A 17930-nucleotide genomic window follows, 5' to 3' on the forward strand; every position below is an offset into this window, starting at 1 on the left:
CTAGATTTCTCTCGAAAATGGATCATCTTCAGTCTTCTTTCCCGAGTTTCTTCAAAAAGTACAAATTCCATAAGCGCCAAAGCAGAATCGTCGATTGTAAAACTTCTCATTTGAATAAGAAATGATGCACTGTTCTATGTTTGTGAATGATTTAGGTGACAAATTCAGGGACAGATTTGATCAACCCTGCTTTTACTCGCTACACATGAGCATACGGAAATTATTAAGAACAATGATATCAAAGGACAATCAAAGAAGTGCACACCGTTTTCTGGGAAAATTTTCAACAATTTTTCTTAAATTCTTCAGAGTTCCTTTTAAAAATTTTGAGTGTTTCAGAACATTATTTGATATTACCTGTCACACATATCAAAAAGGCATGAAAAGTACTATCTTATCTGTTTCAAGTAGATAGGGGGTACGGTTCTTTTGGAGATACTTTTGGATGAGTGACGTGCAAACACTCAGAATTCCTTAATTTCTTTTCCGCCTCATCAACTTCAAGAAATATCGCGTCCATGATTGATGACGTCAAGTCGTTTCATTTTATTACAAGTTGATGTTTATGGTCCATATAGACAGCAGTTTTTTTAATGCTTGTTTGCTTCTTTAATATTTTGATCTTTCTAGAAACTTTCTGCTGCTTGATTCTGCTGCTCAGTGTTATATATGTTAGAATAATTGAACGGATAATTTAGTATAATGTCAATCTCTTTTATGGTTTCTCTTCATCGCATAAAGTAAACAAGCATAGATGGTATTTTTGTGTTACTTTCCAGGTTAAAGGCTGTTTGGTACTACTGAGCAAGTACTGCCAGAAATTTAAACCCATTGTTTTGATTGGTATATGATTTATGTAAGGAACGAACAACAAAATTACACCAGTCGATGGTTACTTCGAAATTATGCGATGTCTCGGAAGTTCGGCCCTATCTTTACTTAAGTGGTTTTGGTTGTATTACGGAAAAGGTAGGCCTTTTATTGATAAAATTTTACAGCTGTCATCAAGAGACAATTTCTGAACAATTGTGGCGACTTTTTACAAATCATTTAATCGGCAATATCATATTTGAGGAACAGATTGATTTAAATTTTGGGACAGAGTTATTACGCCGTCACAAATTATGCGATCATCTATATCGCATAATTTTTCTGAGTAAGGATCGGGAGGATTTTCTACTCATAATTCGGCAATTATTGTGAGGCTATATAAAGAAAAAGAAGCAAAACTCGTCAAATCGTCAAGAATCCTGTCGGAGTAGAAAGGGAAGTAGTAAGTCAATCTGAATAACCATTGAAAGGAAGTAAAAATCTTGCCAAATGGTGAGCAATTTATAAGCAAAAAAGAACATGATTATAAATATTAACTTATTAGACAGTGCGTTAAAGATTTTTAGGTGTTTCATTAGCATTTAATTTACAAAAAATTGAATAAAGTATTTTCAGTCTTTCATAAAAAATATATTTTGTATCTTATGGATTCATGGAGTAGTCAATTTCTTAGTGCTGCTAACGAAAAAAAAAATCCATCATATGAGAAAAATCTTCTCATATGATGGATTTTTTTACACTAATATGTTGGTTATGTTATCTTTGAATTGGTGGATTTGATTGTGGTTTGACAAACTAGGTCTATCACCGGCTTTCTGAAAATTTTGTAGTTGCGACTAAATGGAATTGATTATTGTGTGTTGAATGCATCGGAAAGAGTTGCATATAAAATTCATCCGTTCCCGATATCCTCAAAAAATAACGATGCACTGAAATTAAAAATCGGGGTTGAGATCAATGAGAAATTATAATTGACGAGAAAGATTTGTAAGAAAGTATTTCGCTTCAGCTTATTGGTATTTAAAAAACGTATTTATAATTTAAAAAATATCCTTTTTAGAAAAACTGGAATAGGAAAAGTGTTGTTAATATTCTAAAGTTTCTTCTTTTCTCTTTCATTCTGAAACATTGTACTGATTAATGCACTGCTAGAGATTTATTTCAGAACTTGAGAGAGCTAAGAAACTGCTATCTTTATAGCTTTATCTTCATATTTCCACGGATCTATTTTAGAAACTACGAGATCTTGCAATAACACACATAATTGATGCTACCAATCTTCCCCATAATCCGCACTATGAAGGAATCGAGTTTCTGCACATCATGGTGGATGACTCATTGATCGCTAACCTTACTCCACATTTTGGAAATGCTGCACAGTTTATTCAGAATGCACAAAAAAAGGTGTTGCAATATGATTTTTAAGCAATAATTTTTTAGCTTGTTATAAGAACTGGCTGATGAAGTTTACTTAATTTTAATATTCACAGAATTCGACCGGGTGAAGAAATGTTAATAACGGTTACATACTTCTAAAGTACGATAACATGTTTGTGAGAATTTCAAAAAGTTTATCATTGATAGCTGATTTGGATAATCAAGATTGAGTTCATCTACATTAGACACAGTGAAACGCCTATTTTGGTAGTGATGAAATGTACTTCGAGTTTTGGAGAGAAAATTTAAATTGTCGTCAAAAAGAATTTTTTCTACAGGGTGGAAAAGCATTAATTTATTGTGCAGCTGGAATCAGTCGCTCTTCGTCGCTGTGTATAATGTCATTGGTACTCAACGAAGGATTAAGTTTGAGGGAAGCATATTACGACGTGCTGGATAAAAGGCCATTTATATCACCAAATACGGCATTTTGGCGACAGATGATCGAATATGAATGTAAGGAGCGGGGTCGAAGTACAGTAGAGCTACTGAGAGGAATGACACGACCCATCCCCGATGTATATATCAGCAAAGTAAAACCTAATACAGTATCTACTGTGAATGATTGAAGTCTGCAAAAGCACATTCATAGTTTTATGTTTTCAACACTGAATTAACACTGTGCAGTCATTAGAAATTGCTAGTATTCACAATAAATGTCAGTTATTTTATGTAATGTCACATAGCATGAAACGAATGAAGACAACAAATAAAGCAGGGAAAGATAACTTTGTGAATCTCGTCGACAAACCAATTTTGTTCTCGAGAGTAATTATCAAAGAACGGGATGATCCCTTATTGATAAAATTTCATTTACATCTTTAATGTTTGAGTGATAATTCTGACCATTTTTTGCACCAATTTTGCTGCTGAACATTCTTTAAATTCTATACTTTCGATTTTGCTTAAAGATTGCTTAAAGACTTGAATTTTACTGAACTTTCAGTTCGTGGTTTCCGAACTAAGAAATCGAAGTTATAGGATGAGAACTGTGAATGCTATGCATACATGGGAGTCAGAAAATAACCATAAGCTCTCCCTGAGAATAGTTGAGCGGAATATGGAACCACCAAATTAAATTTGGCAGAATCGGAATTAGGTTGACAAATCCTTGATTTATTTCTGCTCTAAGTAGTGGAAATAGTCTCAGAGTTATTTCTAAATCTAATTAAATAACTACATTTAATTAGCGTATGTTTTCTTTAAAATGCAACAGTAAGTTAATAATTTATTTGGTTTTAGATGAGTTAAATTTCCTAGCAAAGTTAGAGTAAATCTCACTGAATAAGTTTTTGATGATATTAAGATCTGTGGTCTGCTTTATTTTCCTGCTGATTGCGAGTTTCAATTGGTAGCTTTAGTTATTAACACCTGAAGGATGGACGTGTCGCTGTGGAATAAATGAACGAACAGGCAGTCTTTGTAACCTAAAAAAACAATTCACAAAGGTGGAAAGGTCAAAATGCAGTTCCAAGAACAAAAGAGTGTAGGATGACTCCTTTTAGGGATTCATGCTATTGTTGTCAGCAGTTCATATGTAATCCTTGTAAATGTGTGTTAATGAATTTGCTTTTGTTTTTGTTAAGCTTGTTGGATGTCCAATTAACTAGTGGCAGTTTATAAATGAAACTTGTTTAGGATGAAGGGGTCGAGGATGGAGCAAAACTTTGCCGAAGAATGGAGTCAACAACCAGAAAACAGATTTAAGGAAAATGCAGTATCCTCTGATCGAGTGGCTAGCCAAGTTTTTTTCTTTCAGTAACGTTGTTTGCATTAATTGAAACAGAAATACCTGACCAACGGACTGTGCCTGTTGTCATTCGTAACTTAAATTGATAAGGAACTTACTTTACTTACCTCTCTATGCTGGTTACATTGAATCCAATTTACTGAGAATTTTATCTTTCTTTTCTTCACTGGCTGAAATTCATCGAGGAGAAAATAAAACGCAAAAGATTATGTCTCAAAATTGATTAGTGTTCTAATATGTTTCTGAGGAGATTCGTAAACAACAAAAAGGATCAGTCCTATTTGTTGTTGTTTACGATTCTCTTCAGCGAAAGAGTGCTTGAAGTTGAAATTTTTCACTTCACACATCGATTACTTCCGGATTGTAAGTCATTAGAAGACGAAGGACACGGCATAGTAATCTGACATTTGATAAAAAATTTTTTCGTGTGACGACAGTTGTCAAAAAGAAAGAAATTTCGTTCCTATCAAATCAAATTAACATGTCGGTTGAAGTAACGAAGATACGAACCTTCTTTATGAGGTAGTTTTTTTTTTTGAAATTAAACTTTCTTCTTTTGAAATGAACTTTTACAACCCTTCTCCTCACTAATTACCTTTATTTAGGGAATAATGTCAGATAAAAGAAGGAATAATATTGAAGTTGAAGGCGCAAATGGACATATAACGATAATGTTAACATTTTTAAGTTTTATATTTAAGTAATATAAACAATTAAGGCAATTCAACCGATACAATGCTGAGAAAAAAACAGTACTTAAAAAGTCGAAATGGTATTTGATTTAACTATCGAATTTATATTGTTATCGAACAGAAATCGATGGACTGTGTTTTTACATATGAGAATAAAGTAGTAGAAGTGGAGTGGAAGGGTAAAGATTACTGCGATACACCTTGTCGCCATAGAGTTTGTTCTTTTCATTGTTAAAAGAGTTTACATCGTACAATATCGTACATTGCCTCTTTAACCGATATTTGAATCTATAGGACTAACAAGAGACATCATGTACGAACGATATGGCATTTCATAGCTATTCGAAATTCTTGCATGAAGAAGTGACAGAGAAAGGGTGAGCAAAAAAGAATACCTGTTGTTACTTGTTTTTTTATATATTCCTTGTCACATTTTGTCAAGATGATGTACAATTACAATACTTATTAACCTGTCAACACAGCATCTATCATATCATGACGTATAATGAATTTCTTGTTTATTCTTTAAAATGGCTGAGGAATTGCTGGCAGAATAGAAATGATTCTGAGGGTTGAATAAAATAAGGTTATCAAATATCAATTAAGTTATCATTAAAATAAGATCACTTATTTCAGTGATAGTTCATTGGTGGTTGATACTTGTCTTTTTTTTTTTTTACAATCAGACATCTGAAACATTGAAAGACGATCGTTTTAATTATGTTTCTAAAAGAAAATTTCTCTTGTTTACATTTCTTATCCGTGATGTTGACTTTTATCTAAATCTAAAACATATGCTCAAGCAACAGCCTCTTTCAATCCTGTAACAAATACCTTCCCTTCACTTCCCACGGTAAATACCCGAGTAGATCGCATACTGTGTATCAACTACAACATTATAGTCTAAATCGTAAAGCGATTGGAGTTTGAAAAGAAAATTGTTGTGCATAACAGAAATTGCAAACATATTACGAATAACTTTAGAGAAGGAAAAATGTTTTTTAACATAATGTTGACCTTTTCTGTAGGAAGCAAACAGGTGTTGCTCTTACGTCTTGCAGTGCATGTCTATGAATGTTTGACAGACACACCTTCCTAATGTCCCTTTTAAATTACCATCGCTTCCGATTTACAGTGCTGATAGTAGTAGCAACTGTCATCGTCTGTCCCTGTAAAGCAAACATTGTCACAGCAAGTTGTCGTTATGGGAAGACGACACTTCCATGCACAAAACTATCGACGTCTAAAAGCAGAGTGCATTCGAAAGAAACAGCTTTTTGTGGATGTCCAGTTCCCACCTACTAATGATTCCCTGTTTGTGGGACCAGTTAATCCAGAAATCGATGATATCCTATGGAAACGACCAGGTGTAAGTAATCTTTTTGCTTGCTTTCTCAGATTTGCATAGCCGTTCTTCTGAACCACTGATAATTTCTTTTTCAAAGCAAAACAAACCTTGCTAAGCAGCTAAAATGTTCACTAAAAGAATGGAAACTGCTCTTTCGCACCACTTCATTAACCTTAATATTTCGTAGTAGAACAAGCTTTTTAGAATGATCTGTCAGCTTAACTTAGAACAAAAACTATTTTAAAATAAACAATCTAAACTTAACCTTAACTCTTAAAATTTAAATCATTCGAATATTCGTAATTATCAACAAATGCTTCTAATTGGAAAGATTGGATTTGACATACAATTGATCACAATCTAATGACAATAGTTCACTTAACGATCATTTATTTGCAAGAATTATCAGTGCTGAAGTAACTAAGTCCTTCTACTTAATCTGCCTCATCTGTCACCAATATGAATAGTAATTTAACGGTAATGTGGGTGACAATCCGTTTGCTTGAACTGAAAGTGCGTATGTAATGTGAAAGAATAGCGATTGATGAGAAAGAATTCGTTGTATAAACTCTATCATTATTCCATTGCTTTCCGTTTTCTTAAGTTAATTAATGTTACGTAGCGTTGAACGCGCTGATGTTAGCTGATGTCATAGTCCATATGCATCTTAATTTTCGAAAATTTCTCATCTTACTTATAAGTGGAATTTTAAGGCTGCGGTCACGGGATCAAAGAAAACAGATTGTTTCTAATGAAATATCTCTTTTGTATGCCTCCTCACCTGTGAATTACAGGAGATTGTTGACAATCCACAGTTATTTGTGGAGGGTGCCACGGCGAATGATGTAGCTCAAGGTGTACTCGGTAACTGCTGGTTCGTATCTGCCTGTTCAGCGCTTACACACAACCAAGCATTGCTCAAAAAAGTTTGTTTTCCATATTGTCTAGCTGTTTCACATAACTGTTGGCCTTTCATCTAGCAAAAAAAGTTGAAGAATGTCCCAGAAAAAAGCAATTAGATGTTTTGCTGATCAAAATAGCTCTGATATTAATGGAATGATAATCATTATACTAATGTCTTAATGAGACTTGGCTAAATCATGAAGTAGACGTACCAGAATGAATTCAGGTGATACCGGATGCTACCGGACAAGAGTGGACGGATAGTAACTATTACTGTGGTATATTCCGCTTTTGTTTTTGGCGTTTCAATCAGTGGATTGAAGTAGTTATTGATGATTTATTGCCAACTCGAGATGGAAAGCTACTATTTGCACGGTCAAAATCATCCAATGAATTCTGGAGTGCATTGCTCGAAAAGGCTTTCGCCAAGTTTGTCTTTTTTTCTTGCTTAAATAAAATCGGTCAATTTCGACATCTTTTCTTTGGTAATGATTTTAAGATATTCTGAACAGATTTCATCCATTTCCCAAAAACAATTTACACAATTTATGGCGACATTTGAAGTATAATATATTTTGCTAGATCTAATGAATTTCTGCTTTAATAATTTTATCAATAAGTAATAATCCTATGATATCTAAAATTTCGAAATAAGCATTTTTATTCATTAAACCTAATAGTGCTCATTGATTATTCCTTGAAGTTTCACGGCGGCTTATCATTTTGATCTCATCAAAGTCTCTGATGGCGCATCCTTTAATAACAAGACGAAATTTATGCATTCCTTCCTCATTTAATTTTGGGAGATTTTCAGATAGAAAAATTCTGTCTTTCAGATTATACGGTTGTTACGAAAATTTGGTTGGCGGTCAGTTAGCTGATGCACTGGAAGACATTTCAAGTGGTATAGCGGAAACAATCAAAGTCAAAAAACAGTTACTAAACGACCCGACTGATTCCTCCGGAAAACTGTTTTGTGCAATCAAAGAAGCTTTTGATCAACAGGCACTCATCGTCGCTGCAATTGCTGTACGCTCAATGTATGATCACGGCTGTATAGTCGATACTGACACTCTTTTGTAAAAGTGACGCTAAGTGGTTCAAATTTATTTTATCAGTTTGAATCCCTCATTTTGACACACGTACACTTGTTTTGCGTTCACTCAACTAAACGCATCAATTAGAAATTCTTATGTGCTTCAAATTATACCATAAATAAGTAAATGTAAGTGAAATTCAGTTAAAAGGTTTCTTATTTAATAGCTAATTTTACTCTGACCAACCATTTCTAACTTTGAGCTTATAGGTACTTCTGGTCCTTCATATTTAACGACTTAGACTTTGTTCACACTTTGAAGTTGCCAGTGGCTAATGAGTCTGAGTCACTTCACATTGAAACTAGAATCAATTCATTTTTTATTAAATTTTAGTAACAGAAATAAGAAAACTTGATCTGATGGAGCAGTTATTGCTTTGAAAGTAAAATTTCGAAATCATTTTGAAAAAATATCCCTTATTTTTCAAGTGATAAGGAAGATTATATACTGTTTCGAAAGCTATGGAATAAGTTTGACTTTACTAAAAAGAATCGGACTAAGCTAGTTGATACTTACTAAAATAACCTGATTGCGTTATATATCAATTTTTTATAAGGTCTACAGAGAAGAAAAAATGGAAGTCTCTGTTAATAAGTTTAATCAGCATTTGGATTCAGTTTGACCTAATATTTTAATTGCCTGGAAACCACTAACAGTAAAATGAAGATTTCTCATAATTAGATCTAAATCAGATGGCGAAGTACAAGTATCCTTGATAATTATTCGTCCCTTTTTTTAAGAAAGCATTGCTAATCGAAAACATTGAAAAAAGTTAAATTCCAATGAGTGATCGATGGTCATATGCAATTGGAAAAACAAACCTTGTAGGAAATGTTATCCTTTATACAAATATAATAAAGATACTCTATGTTCAATAAGAACATTTTCTATCGAATACAAAATTATAAAAAAAAAGTAATATCAGAATATTATTGGTATCAAATTATTCAACTTGATGGTACGTTTCAAATTTAATATGATTTTAAATTTGATCTGATTTATCTAAGGTGTCAAGAAGTTTCAATTTAATTTCAATATTTCAAACTGTTGAAATTTCATGAGATAATTTTTTTAAGGCTAGGAATAAAGAAGAGGTTGAAGAAGTCTTGGGATGTGGTCTAGTAAAAGGTCATGCATATGCAGTCACCGCAGTACGTTACATCGAACTCAGTACTAGAAATCGTTCATTCTTACTTTTCACAACAATGGAACGTCAGATGATGATACGTTTGCAGAATCCATGGGGAGAGAAGGAGTGGAATGGACCTTGGTCAGATGGGTCACAAGAATGGGAACAGGTGAGATTTTCCAGTAAGTTTCAGATTTTTTGCGCTCTACTACCGAAATTAAGCGATAAGCATTATTGGTGTCATTGCATAGTTGAATTTCTTTAGTAGAAATTTTTTTTCTACTTAAGAGATGTTGTTTGGATTACTTTTAAATATTTTTGGCATTAGAACATTTTTTTTTAGTTCATTTGATTGGTTGAAGTTGTTGGATAAATTTCATTCTGTTTTCAGTGTTGCTCAACTATTATTTAATTAATGTCATGAAAACAGCTCCAAAAATCGTTTCTTGAAAAATTTGGAATTATTTAACTTTCAATAAGGACAGATTCAAGAAATTCTTGTTTCGAGGAAAATGGGAAGAATTTGCAGGTAACAGATGCACATAAAAAGGAGCTCGGTATTATCGTTGAAGAGGATGGCGAGTTTTGGTACTCATTTCTTTGATTGCTTGATAATTATAACTCTGTATGCATTATAACGAAAGGAAAACTTTCGAGAAAACATCCTCAGCTTTCTAAAACAAACTTTAATATTATATTGCTCTTATTAATTCTTGAGGATTTAAAAGTATGTAAATGAACCGATGGACAATGCTACAGGATGCCGTGGAATGAGTTCATCCGTTATTTCACTGACATCAGCGTATGTCAGCTTTTCAACACTTCCTTGTTCAACTTGGGCTCTAAGTTTTACGAATGGAAATTTTTGGGTGAATGGAAGTCAAATGGAGAGAAACAAGGCGCATTAAATGATCGAGCAGGTGGATGTATCAATTTCATGGCAACCTTTTGTTGCAATCCACAGGTTTTGTCATTCCCTTGAAATTCGCAAATATGAAGTCCCTTCGCAAAACCTATAACACAGAGGACAGTATCACACGACTGGAGATAGTTTGATATTCAGTTCTGCTATGTGACAATAAAATGTGTACGGATACAGGAATATTTTCATTTATAATGCATCAGATCACCACAGTTCAGCCGTTGGTGAAAGTTTAGAAGGATCATTTAAACTTAGTTCATCTTACCGGCGCAGAAGTACGGCGCTGCGTTACTGGGTTGATTTTGTTCTTGTTAATGTGGACTTCATTTTATTTTAAAATTGACTTTTTTTAGACTTCATTTTAAAATTGACTTTAATTTTTAATATAAACTAAAAAAAAAAAAAAAAAAAAACAAATTTGTTTTATTTCCTGCTAGTGTGCAAGAAGAAATGCTTTCTTATCTACAATGTGTTAATCAGAAATTTATTTCAGACTATTGAAATAAGTTACGTTTAGCAGAGAATACCATAATGTTTTTGGGAAGTGATTTTCACTAATGAGCTTATACCATACCGAAAATTTAATACCAACTGCAGTGTTTCAGTACCGTTTTGATATCGATGTTGATAATTCTGAAGTGCGATTCGCATTAACGCAAAAAGTAAAGGATGAAGGTGAAAAGAACCGTGAACCCCTGGTGACTATTGGAATGCATTTGATGAGAGTAGAAAATAATCGGATATACAGGATACATCAGGTTTGCTGCATTGCAAATTACCTGTGAGTTAAGGTTGAAACAATCTTCGGAAATAAGCATTTCTGATTTAACTAATGTTAGACATCAAATAATTGCTGTTAAAAATTCATGTACGACGACTCTTTGGCTGAAAATGTGTTAGCTTATTTCAGTACAAGTTTGCTCGGATCATTAAACAATTTGAGATGTAAGAACATTTAATTTATTTGGAAGAATAAATGACTTCGTGAAAGGTACGAATTTCTTTCTAGGCAATAAATCCGGAAGTAACATCAGATTATAACTACGGTCGTTCAGTGTATTTACACTGCCAGAATTTACAACAGGGCCGGTACATCCTATTCCCGACAACATTTGCACCTCGCGAATATGCTGAATTTTTGCTTCGAATTTATTCGGAACGAAATATTGCTCCCCGACTACTCAAGAAAGATACACCCAGTCGAGGATTATGTTCTTGTAAAAAAATGAATTCTATTGTTCGAATTACTGTTGTTGGTGCAAAATTGAATAACAAAAACGAAGGTTTGCTTGTTATCTCTTAAAATCAAAACCAGCCAATTTAAATTAGGAAGACCAACAAAAAAATTAAGAAGTTTAAATTCATGAAATAATCAGCGTATTATTCAATATTTCAAGTTTAAGATTCGGTGAACTTCCGATTTGTCGTCATATGGCAATTTCCAGTGTGCGAACGATAATGCTTTCTGTTCGCAAATTTATAATAATTTATAAGTGGTACATCGACTAATTCTCCTGTTATTACAGCAATACGTACATATGTTGTTATCAACTGTGATAAAGAAGAGGTACGAACCAGAACGGTTGAAGGTACCAAAGTCTTCTGGAACCAGTGCTTCATTTTTTATGGGTTTGCCTTTGAACATTGCTGGTATATAAATTTGAACTGGGAAGTAACTTTTTCTTGAGGACGGAAGTGTACATATTAACTATGTAAACTGTAAACCAATTGATATGACCCATACAAGAGCATACTCCTATGACTTTATCACCATTACTTTTCGTTAATGATCAGTAAGAATAGCTTGAAACTTGTAAAGTTTATGTGTTCATATTGACATATTATATAGGTAGCTTGAATAAATATTCCTATTTTGCAACTATGATAATTTTAGGAGAGATATGACTCATAACTTTTTGATAGCATTAATGGAAGAGCGATCAATTCGTGACCGAACTTTGGGTGCAGTGCATGTTGTGGAAAGCGTTGATAATGATACGCGGTCCATGGAATATGATATAATTGCTGAAAACCATCCAGTCGGTACTCTAAGTGTCACCATGCAATCGTATGACGATCCAATGTATTTGTGATGGTCATCAAGGCTACTTATTTTAATGCTAAGATGAAAATGGGTTAATGAGATGAGATGGTACTAGAAAAGGATGATAACTTCATTTCATATTTCTTATCACACTATATAAATGAAAAATGAATATTTGATGATATCAGTTGGATGAAAATTGACTTAAATGATAAATAATGAAATGAACGATTTGAAGTCATTTCGTCTGTTACAAATATAAAAAGAAGAATCTGACTGATTTCTTTTTTGCATTCATTAAGATAAATGCCCAACCTTCTAAATTGTTCATTTGAAAGTGCACTCTGGAATGGGAAATATTCCAGCTATTTGCAACCATTTGAGAAAATTCTATCTTCATCGTTTTATTGATTGCTTGAAACAAAAACACCTGAAATTGATCTCTGTCTCTATTTTGATTAATTCTGGTATAGGTGGTTTGTTAAATTAAATTTTAAATTTTAAAACAAATTTAACATTCACGATGCTGCTCGCTGAGTCATACATTTCAGATATTTAGCTATCAAATGCGATGATATCACACTTCTCTTTATTTCACGACTAGCATAAAAGGCTATCTTCCATAGTCAGTGAATTTCTTGTCATACCGAATTGTCCTCAACTGTTATGATAATATAGCAAATTAATCTGTCATATTCAAATATATCGTTTGTTGGATCTGTTGTTATTCAATTAAGATCTTTTGATATTGTCCTAAAGTTTCTCCTAAATTTCATCCTCTAAAATTTAGTATTTCTTAAAATTTTTTATTGAGATGAGATCAGAATAGCTAAACTTGAAGCTAATTAAATTTGATGTCTAATTTCATCTTATTAATTCCATTGATACTAAAGCAGTTCTTGAGTTAATACCATCACTATAATCTAACAAATTAATTAACTATTCAGATGATAATATGATGGAAAGAAAGCAAAAATGTTGAAATAAATTGGAAAAAATAGTAATAAGCAGAAAATTCTAATGCTAAATTTTTATTAAAATCTGAGTTTCTTTTATTCAAATGCTTATATGACACAAAACCATTTCTACTGAATTTAATTTCTAGTACGGACTTCCATCACTTCAAATGATCAATTCGCAATAATTCCTTATATGAAAGAAATAACCCATCAATAAATTGCTATAATTGAAATTCTAAACTGATTGTGAAAACTTCAGAGGAATTTGATTTGCTTAAAATAGGATGACTGGAAAAGAAAGCTAGAAACTCTTTAAAATGAGACAAAAGGTCATATGCTTACTGACCAATATCCATTACCATTTTTTGCTATTGCTCTTATTATTCACATTATTTTGACCCATATTATTTTCCGTTTGAATAGGAAAATATTTCTAAAATTTGCCTGTACAATGCATCACAATGCATCAAAACTTTGATCTTTCACAAATGGAAAAGCAATGTCAAATGAGCCACAAATATGTCACTTGTAATTTTATAATAAAAATTAGCATAGAATAGTATTTCACATTTCCAACCGTTTACGTTAATTTTTGATTAAATACAGATAGAATGTCGGGTAAATCAACCACTGGTTACACAGAATGTAACCAGTGGTTGATCTACATAACTTAAAATTTAGGTAATGCTTCTTCGCACAATATTTTACCTAAAATTCAATCGGTACATTGATTAGTGATAATACTATAATGAGCATTGCCCCAGGCGATAGTGGTAATGAGATTGACGCAGATATATTCTGTGCTCGTAATCCAATTAATTTGTCACCTAATTTTCATCTTACCCCACCCTCCTGTCTCTGCATCGGTACCCTACAATGTTCATTTGAGTAGAAGCGACGAAAGCCTGCCTTGTGTACTACTCTTCCCTCAGACTGCTGTGGCCAACTATTCGGCCCTTAAGTGGGAGGTGAGATATGTTTATATGCTTACTGACCAATATCCATTACCATTTTTTGCTATTGCTCTTATTATTCATATTATTTTGACCCATATTGTTTTCCGTTTGAATAGGAAAATATTTCTAAAATTTGCCTGTATAATGCATCACAATGCATCAGAACTTTGATCTTTCACAAATGGAAAAACAATGTCAAATGAAATAAAAAAAAAAAAAAAAAAACCTTTCACCTCTCTCCACCTTTCTTGTGCCCGTCTCCTCTCCAACAGCTTTTAGCATTAGCATTGAGAAGCATTGACTGTGACATGTAATTAAACTACCCTCTCTCTTCTCCATTTTTACCGATACGTCCAATTCAGACGCTTCTTTATTGTTGCACAATCAAAAATCTGCCATTCTTTATTCCTTCTTAAATGAATTCATGATTTTCTTTCTGTTATTGGCAACACATTACCACTTCGTTACTCAAAACTTTTTTTGAAGAAACAATATTCTTTGCTGCAAATAATTCAGTCAACTTTTTTTCAAGCTGAAATTTGCATTGCATGAATTGATTGTTGGATGCATTTCAAAGCTTTTCTATAAAGTTTGAGCGATATATTTTATGACTTCAAAAGCGATTTAATAATACTAAAGAAGATATCGTCTAACTATGTAGTGTCATGTAATTTCATCTTTGCCGCACAAACATGCACGGATCACAAAATAATGCTTGCTGAACACTGGACAGAGGATGCTAAATCAGTGTCAGTTCCATCTTTTTCTTCTCATTTTCTGAAGAAAAGCTAGGGAAGCAGAGATCTACTGGGATGTGCAAGGAAATAGCCCAATCTAATAGGCCAAAGGAAACTACGGTCATAGAGTTATGAAATAGCCTTGGAATAGGCTATTCCTGAATTATCTGGCTGTGCTAAGAATTTCGCTTCATCTCAGTAACATCGTTGCACTAGCGATATTTATGAGAAATTATATATGAAGTTGTTAAATTTCGTTACTCTTTGAACTTCTTGGATTTTGGTCTTTTGGCCTTTTGTTGTTTTTTTCCTTTTTACTTTTTTATAAATGATTCTTATTCGACTAGCTAATTTATTTTTAAAATTAATTAATGTTTTCAGGTGAATGAGAAGACCAAAAGAAATGAATTATTTCTGTTAATTTGCTTTCCATTTCGAGCAAATCATTTGAATATTATCTGAGATATGTCATCTTATTGCTACCTTTTGCATATTTAATTTTCACCTTTTCAACTGTTGACCTCTTTCTGTTCTATTCATTGGATGCTCTGTTATGCTTTTTGCATTCCAATGTCTCAGTTTTTCAACTTTATTTATACTCATTGACCGAACCGTTTCTAATTTGCCAAGCAGTAATCAGTCACAAGAATTTACTTTCCCGCGTGAGATTCCTCTTTTCACCGCGGTGTCTTTTCATACTCCTCATGCAATTTTCCTTCGAATTCGTCATATGAATCGTTCCATCTGCTCACTGAATGCGATGGGAAATGCAATATTCCCGTGTAGGTGTTTTGGATTTCCATCCGATCGCTATGAACTGCTAATTGATAACATTCCAATCTTCCGATTTTCGGTTGTCACAGGGAAAAAGTTCTGGAAGATCCCGGAAAACCCAATTATTTGTCAACCGCTCGTGGTAGAATTCGATTTCAGCATTCCCTGTAACAGGCTGAACTTGTCGCTGCATTTACAGTACGCTCCATCTACTACAGTAAGTGCCACACAAACCGATGACTTGAAATTTAAGACTGTGGCTGAGATGCCGCTGAGAAAAAAACTAATACTTCCCTGTCATCACTTATGTTTTCCTGGAATCTATAGAATTACCGTGGTAAATGATAAATGGATTGTGCAGGTTAGTATGATTACTCTCTTCATATTATTTTTTTAAACTAACTAATTAATCTTTAAATTAACTGCATATCAAGAGCAATTTAATATTGCTGATCAACATGTTTGATGTTTGGTTTGGCCTAAGCGAGGCCAATGAAGATAATGAAGTATTTATTACCTTTCTTTCCTAACATACTTCTATCTGCTGCTTAAAATAATAAGTTACACTTATAGATATTAGTTGTGGACTAGGATAACTCTCTTGAATGTAATTATTTTTGCTGAAGTGACGAAGATCAGTTTGTAAAAAATGTAATCTGAAGATAATTAAAAGTTTCCTTTTCTTTTCCTTTTTCCTCTGCAGAGACGTTTCATTGTATCTGAACATGCGTTTTTATTGTCCTTATTGAATGTCATCCAATGATAACATTACAGTTAAATCTAACTTTATCTCTACCTGTTTAGCCTTTCAGTCATTCATAATATTTCAACTTTATCTGAAAATAACGGAACTATTTTCCATCTTTAACCGTCACAAATATTTTTGTTAATTTGCATCTAATATTTTAGGAAAATCATTAATCCCAGTTATAGAATTAGTTTTTTTTCTTTCTTAAATTATTACTCTAGCTTTATTTTTTTATACAATGCAGGAAAGTAAAGCGATTAAACTACAGCAAACGAACGAAATTTCAATTAACCTACCAAGGTCATATATCTTTCCTCGTTGTTTCGATTACTTAAAGATAACCTGGACCAATTTATCATGCCTAGTCCAAGATTTGGAATTTAAAATGCGTGTTTTCGCTGTTCCGGTAGGTTCCACTTCCGAACAGTTATACTATATGGAAGAATACGATATCGGTTAGTATTTTTGAATTCAGTAAGATTAAATTAGTTCAGACTTTGACAAAGATATCCTTTCTGTGCAATATTTATCTAATCTTGAATTCAGTATATAGACTAAATTTCAAATGGGCAAATTGTAGAAACTAAACTGTTCATTCAATGGCAATTTAGAAATTAATTTCTCTAAAGTATTGCTTTCCAACGAGTAAAACCTATAAAAAGTCGCATTTATCTCTTCAGCCAAAATAAAACGTTGACTGTCAGACGACGGAAGGTATCATTGCACTCGAAAACTTTTCAATAAAATGACTAAACTTCAGAGAAGTAATAAAATTTCCTCGCTTAAAAAAGACATCTGCTAATTGCATTTCTTTCATTCGATTAAATCTTTCCATATTACCGGCAAACAAAAAAGGGTTGGTCATCGACTGCAGACCTCTCACATAGCTATGGTTAATTTCCCTCTGACCTCTTTCGCCATCAACTTTTTAATCGTTGATCTTTTTCTGTGCAATTGTTAATCAAATAAATACTGTTTTATTTACTTTTAAAGAAAATTTATTCAAAATCAGATTAGTTTTTATGCTTGAAATTTTCACAGTTTGAGAAAGTCTAACAACAGAGATTAGATTATATGGAATGACTGGCAAGGCTTTCCTTGAATACAATCGAATTTCACTGGATTATCAGTGGAAGATATTTCTTCGTTTTTTGGAAGCTTTTGGAAATCATTGCTCGCATCCGTTGCGAACTACTAATCCGTTATATGAAGTTAGAAGATGGATAAATGAAGGATGTTTTGGTGGCTGTAATGCTCTAGGCTTGTATTTAATATATTTAATTAAAATTAGTGGAAAAGATTGGCTTACTCCTCTTTTAAGAGTTATCACAGCAATCACTCGAGCTGCCATGTTATCAATTCGATATTATTCATGCGCAATTCTGCTTTCAAATTGTATCAGTGGAAAAATTTACTGCACGCTTCAGTGAATGGACACGAAAATGCGTTTACACTGAAAATTGTTAGTTTTTAACTTTTCCTTTTTTTGCGTGTTTATTGAAGTTATCATAAGTGGCAGAATTTCTGAATTTCGAATTTTTAATCATTAATCTTATTTGAACCTCAGTATTCCCGCTGATAATTGTGATTCGCTAGCGAACTT

At 32.9% G+C, this 17930-nt stretch overlaps 3 protein-coding genes across 4 annotated transcripts; all 3 read left to right on the plus strand.

Annotated features, from left to right (window-relative positions):
- Positions 1 to 888: 888 nt before the first annotated feature.
- Bm3337 (Uncharacterized protein) lies at positions 889 to 3975 on the plus strand (the record flags this gene model as incomplete). Its single annotated transcript, XM_001897553.2, has 4 exons — positions 889 to 969; positions 2065 to 2235; positions 2547 to 2801; positions 3907 to 3975. 4 exons carry the CDS (start codon positions 889 to 891, stop codon positions 3973 to 3975), a joined length of 576 nt encoding a protein of 191 aa, XP_001897588.2.
- Positions 3976 to 5914: 1939 nt separating this feature from the next.
- Positions 5915 to 12202, plus strand: Bma-tra-3 (Uncharacterized protein; the record flags this gene model as incomplete). Of its 2 annotated transcripts, XM_001897552.2 has the most annotated exons (11): positions 5915 to 6079; positions 6853 to 6984; positions 7188 to 7390; positions 7798 to 7990; positions 9135 to 9356; positions 9717 to 9775; positions 9947 to 10151; positions 10715 to 10867; positions 11119 to 11392; positions 11636 to 11738; positions 12004 to 12202. In XM_001897552.2, 11 exons carry the CDS (start codon positions 5915 to 5917, stop codon positions 12200 to 12202), a joined length of 1908 nt encoding a protein of 635 aa, XP_001897587.2. The 2 variants fall into 2 exon arrangements, with proteins under 2 accessions (XP_001897587.2, XP_042930572.1); XM_043074638.1 differs by lacking the exons at positions 9717 to 9775; positions 9947 to 10151; positions 10715 to 10867; ... (1 more) ...; positions 11636 to 11738; positions 12004 to 12202 and having other exon boundaries at positions 7798 to 8001; positions 9135 to 9180.
- Positions 12203 to 15535: 3333 nt separating this feature from the next.
- Positions 15536 to 16787, plus strand: Bm13371 (Uncharacterized protein; the record flags this gene model as incomplete). The annotated part of the gene is made up of 2 exons (XM_043074639.1): positions 15536 to 15940; positions 16572 to 16787. 2 exons carry the CDS (start codon positions 15536 to 15538, stop codon positions 16785 to 16787), a joined length of 621 nt encoding a protein of 206 aa, XP_042930573.1.
- Positions 16788 to 17930: the final 1143 nt, after the last annotated feature.

This window comes from Brugia malayi (genome assembly GCF_000002995.4).
Source record: "Brugia malayi strain FR3 genome assembly, contig: Bm_v4_ChrX_scaffold_001, whole genome shotgun sequence".
Lineage (NCBI taxonomy): Eukaryota > Metazoa > Nematoda > Chromadorea > Rhabditida > Onchocercidae > Brugia > Brugia malayi.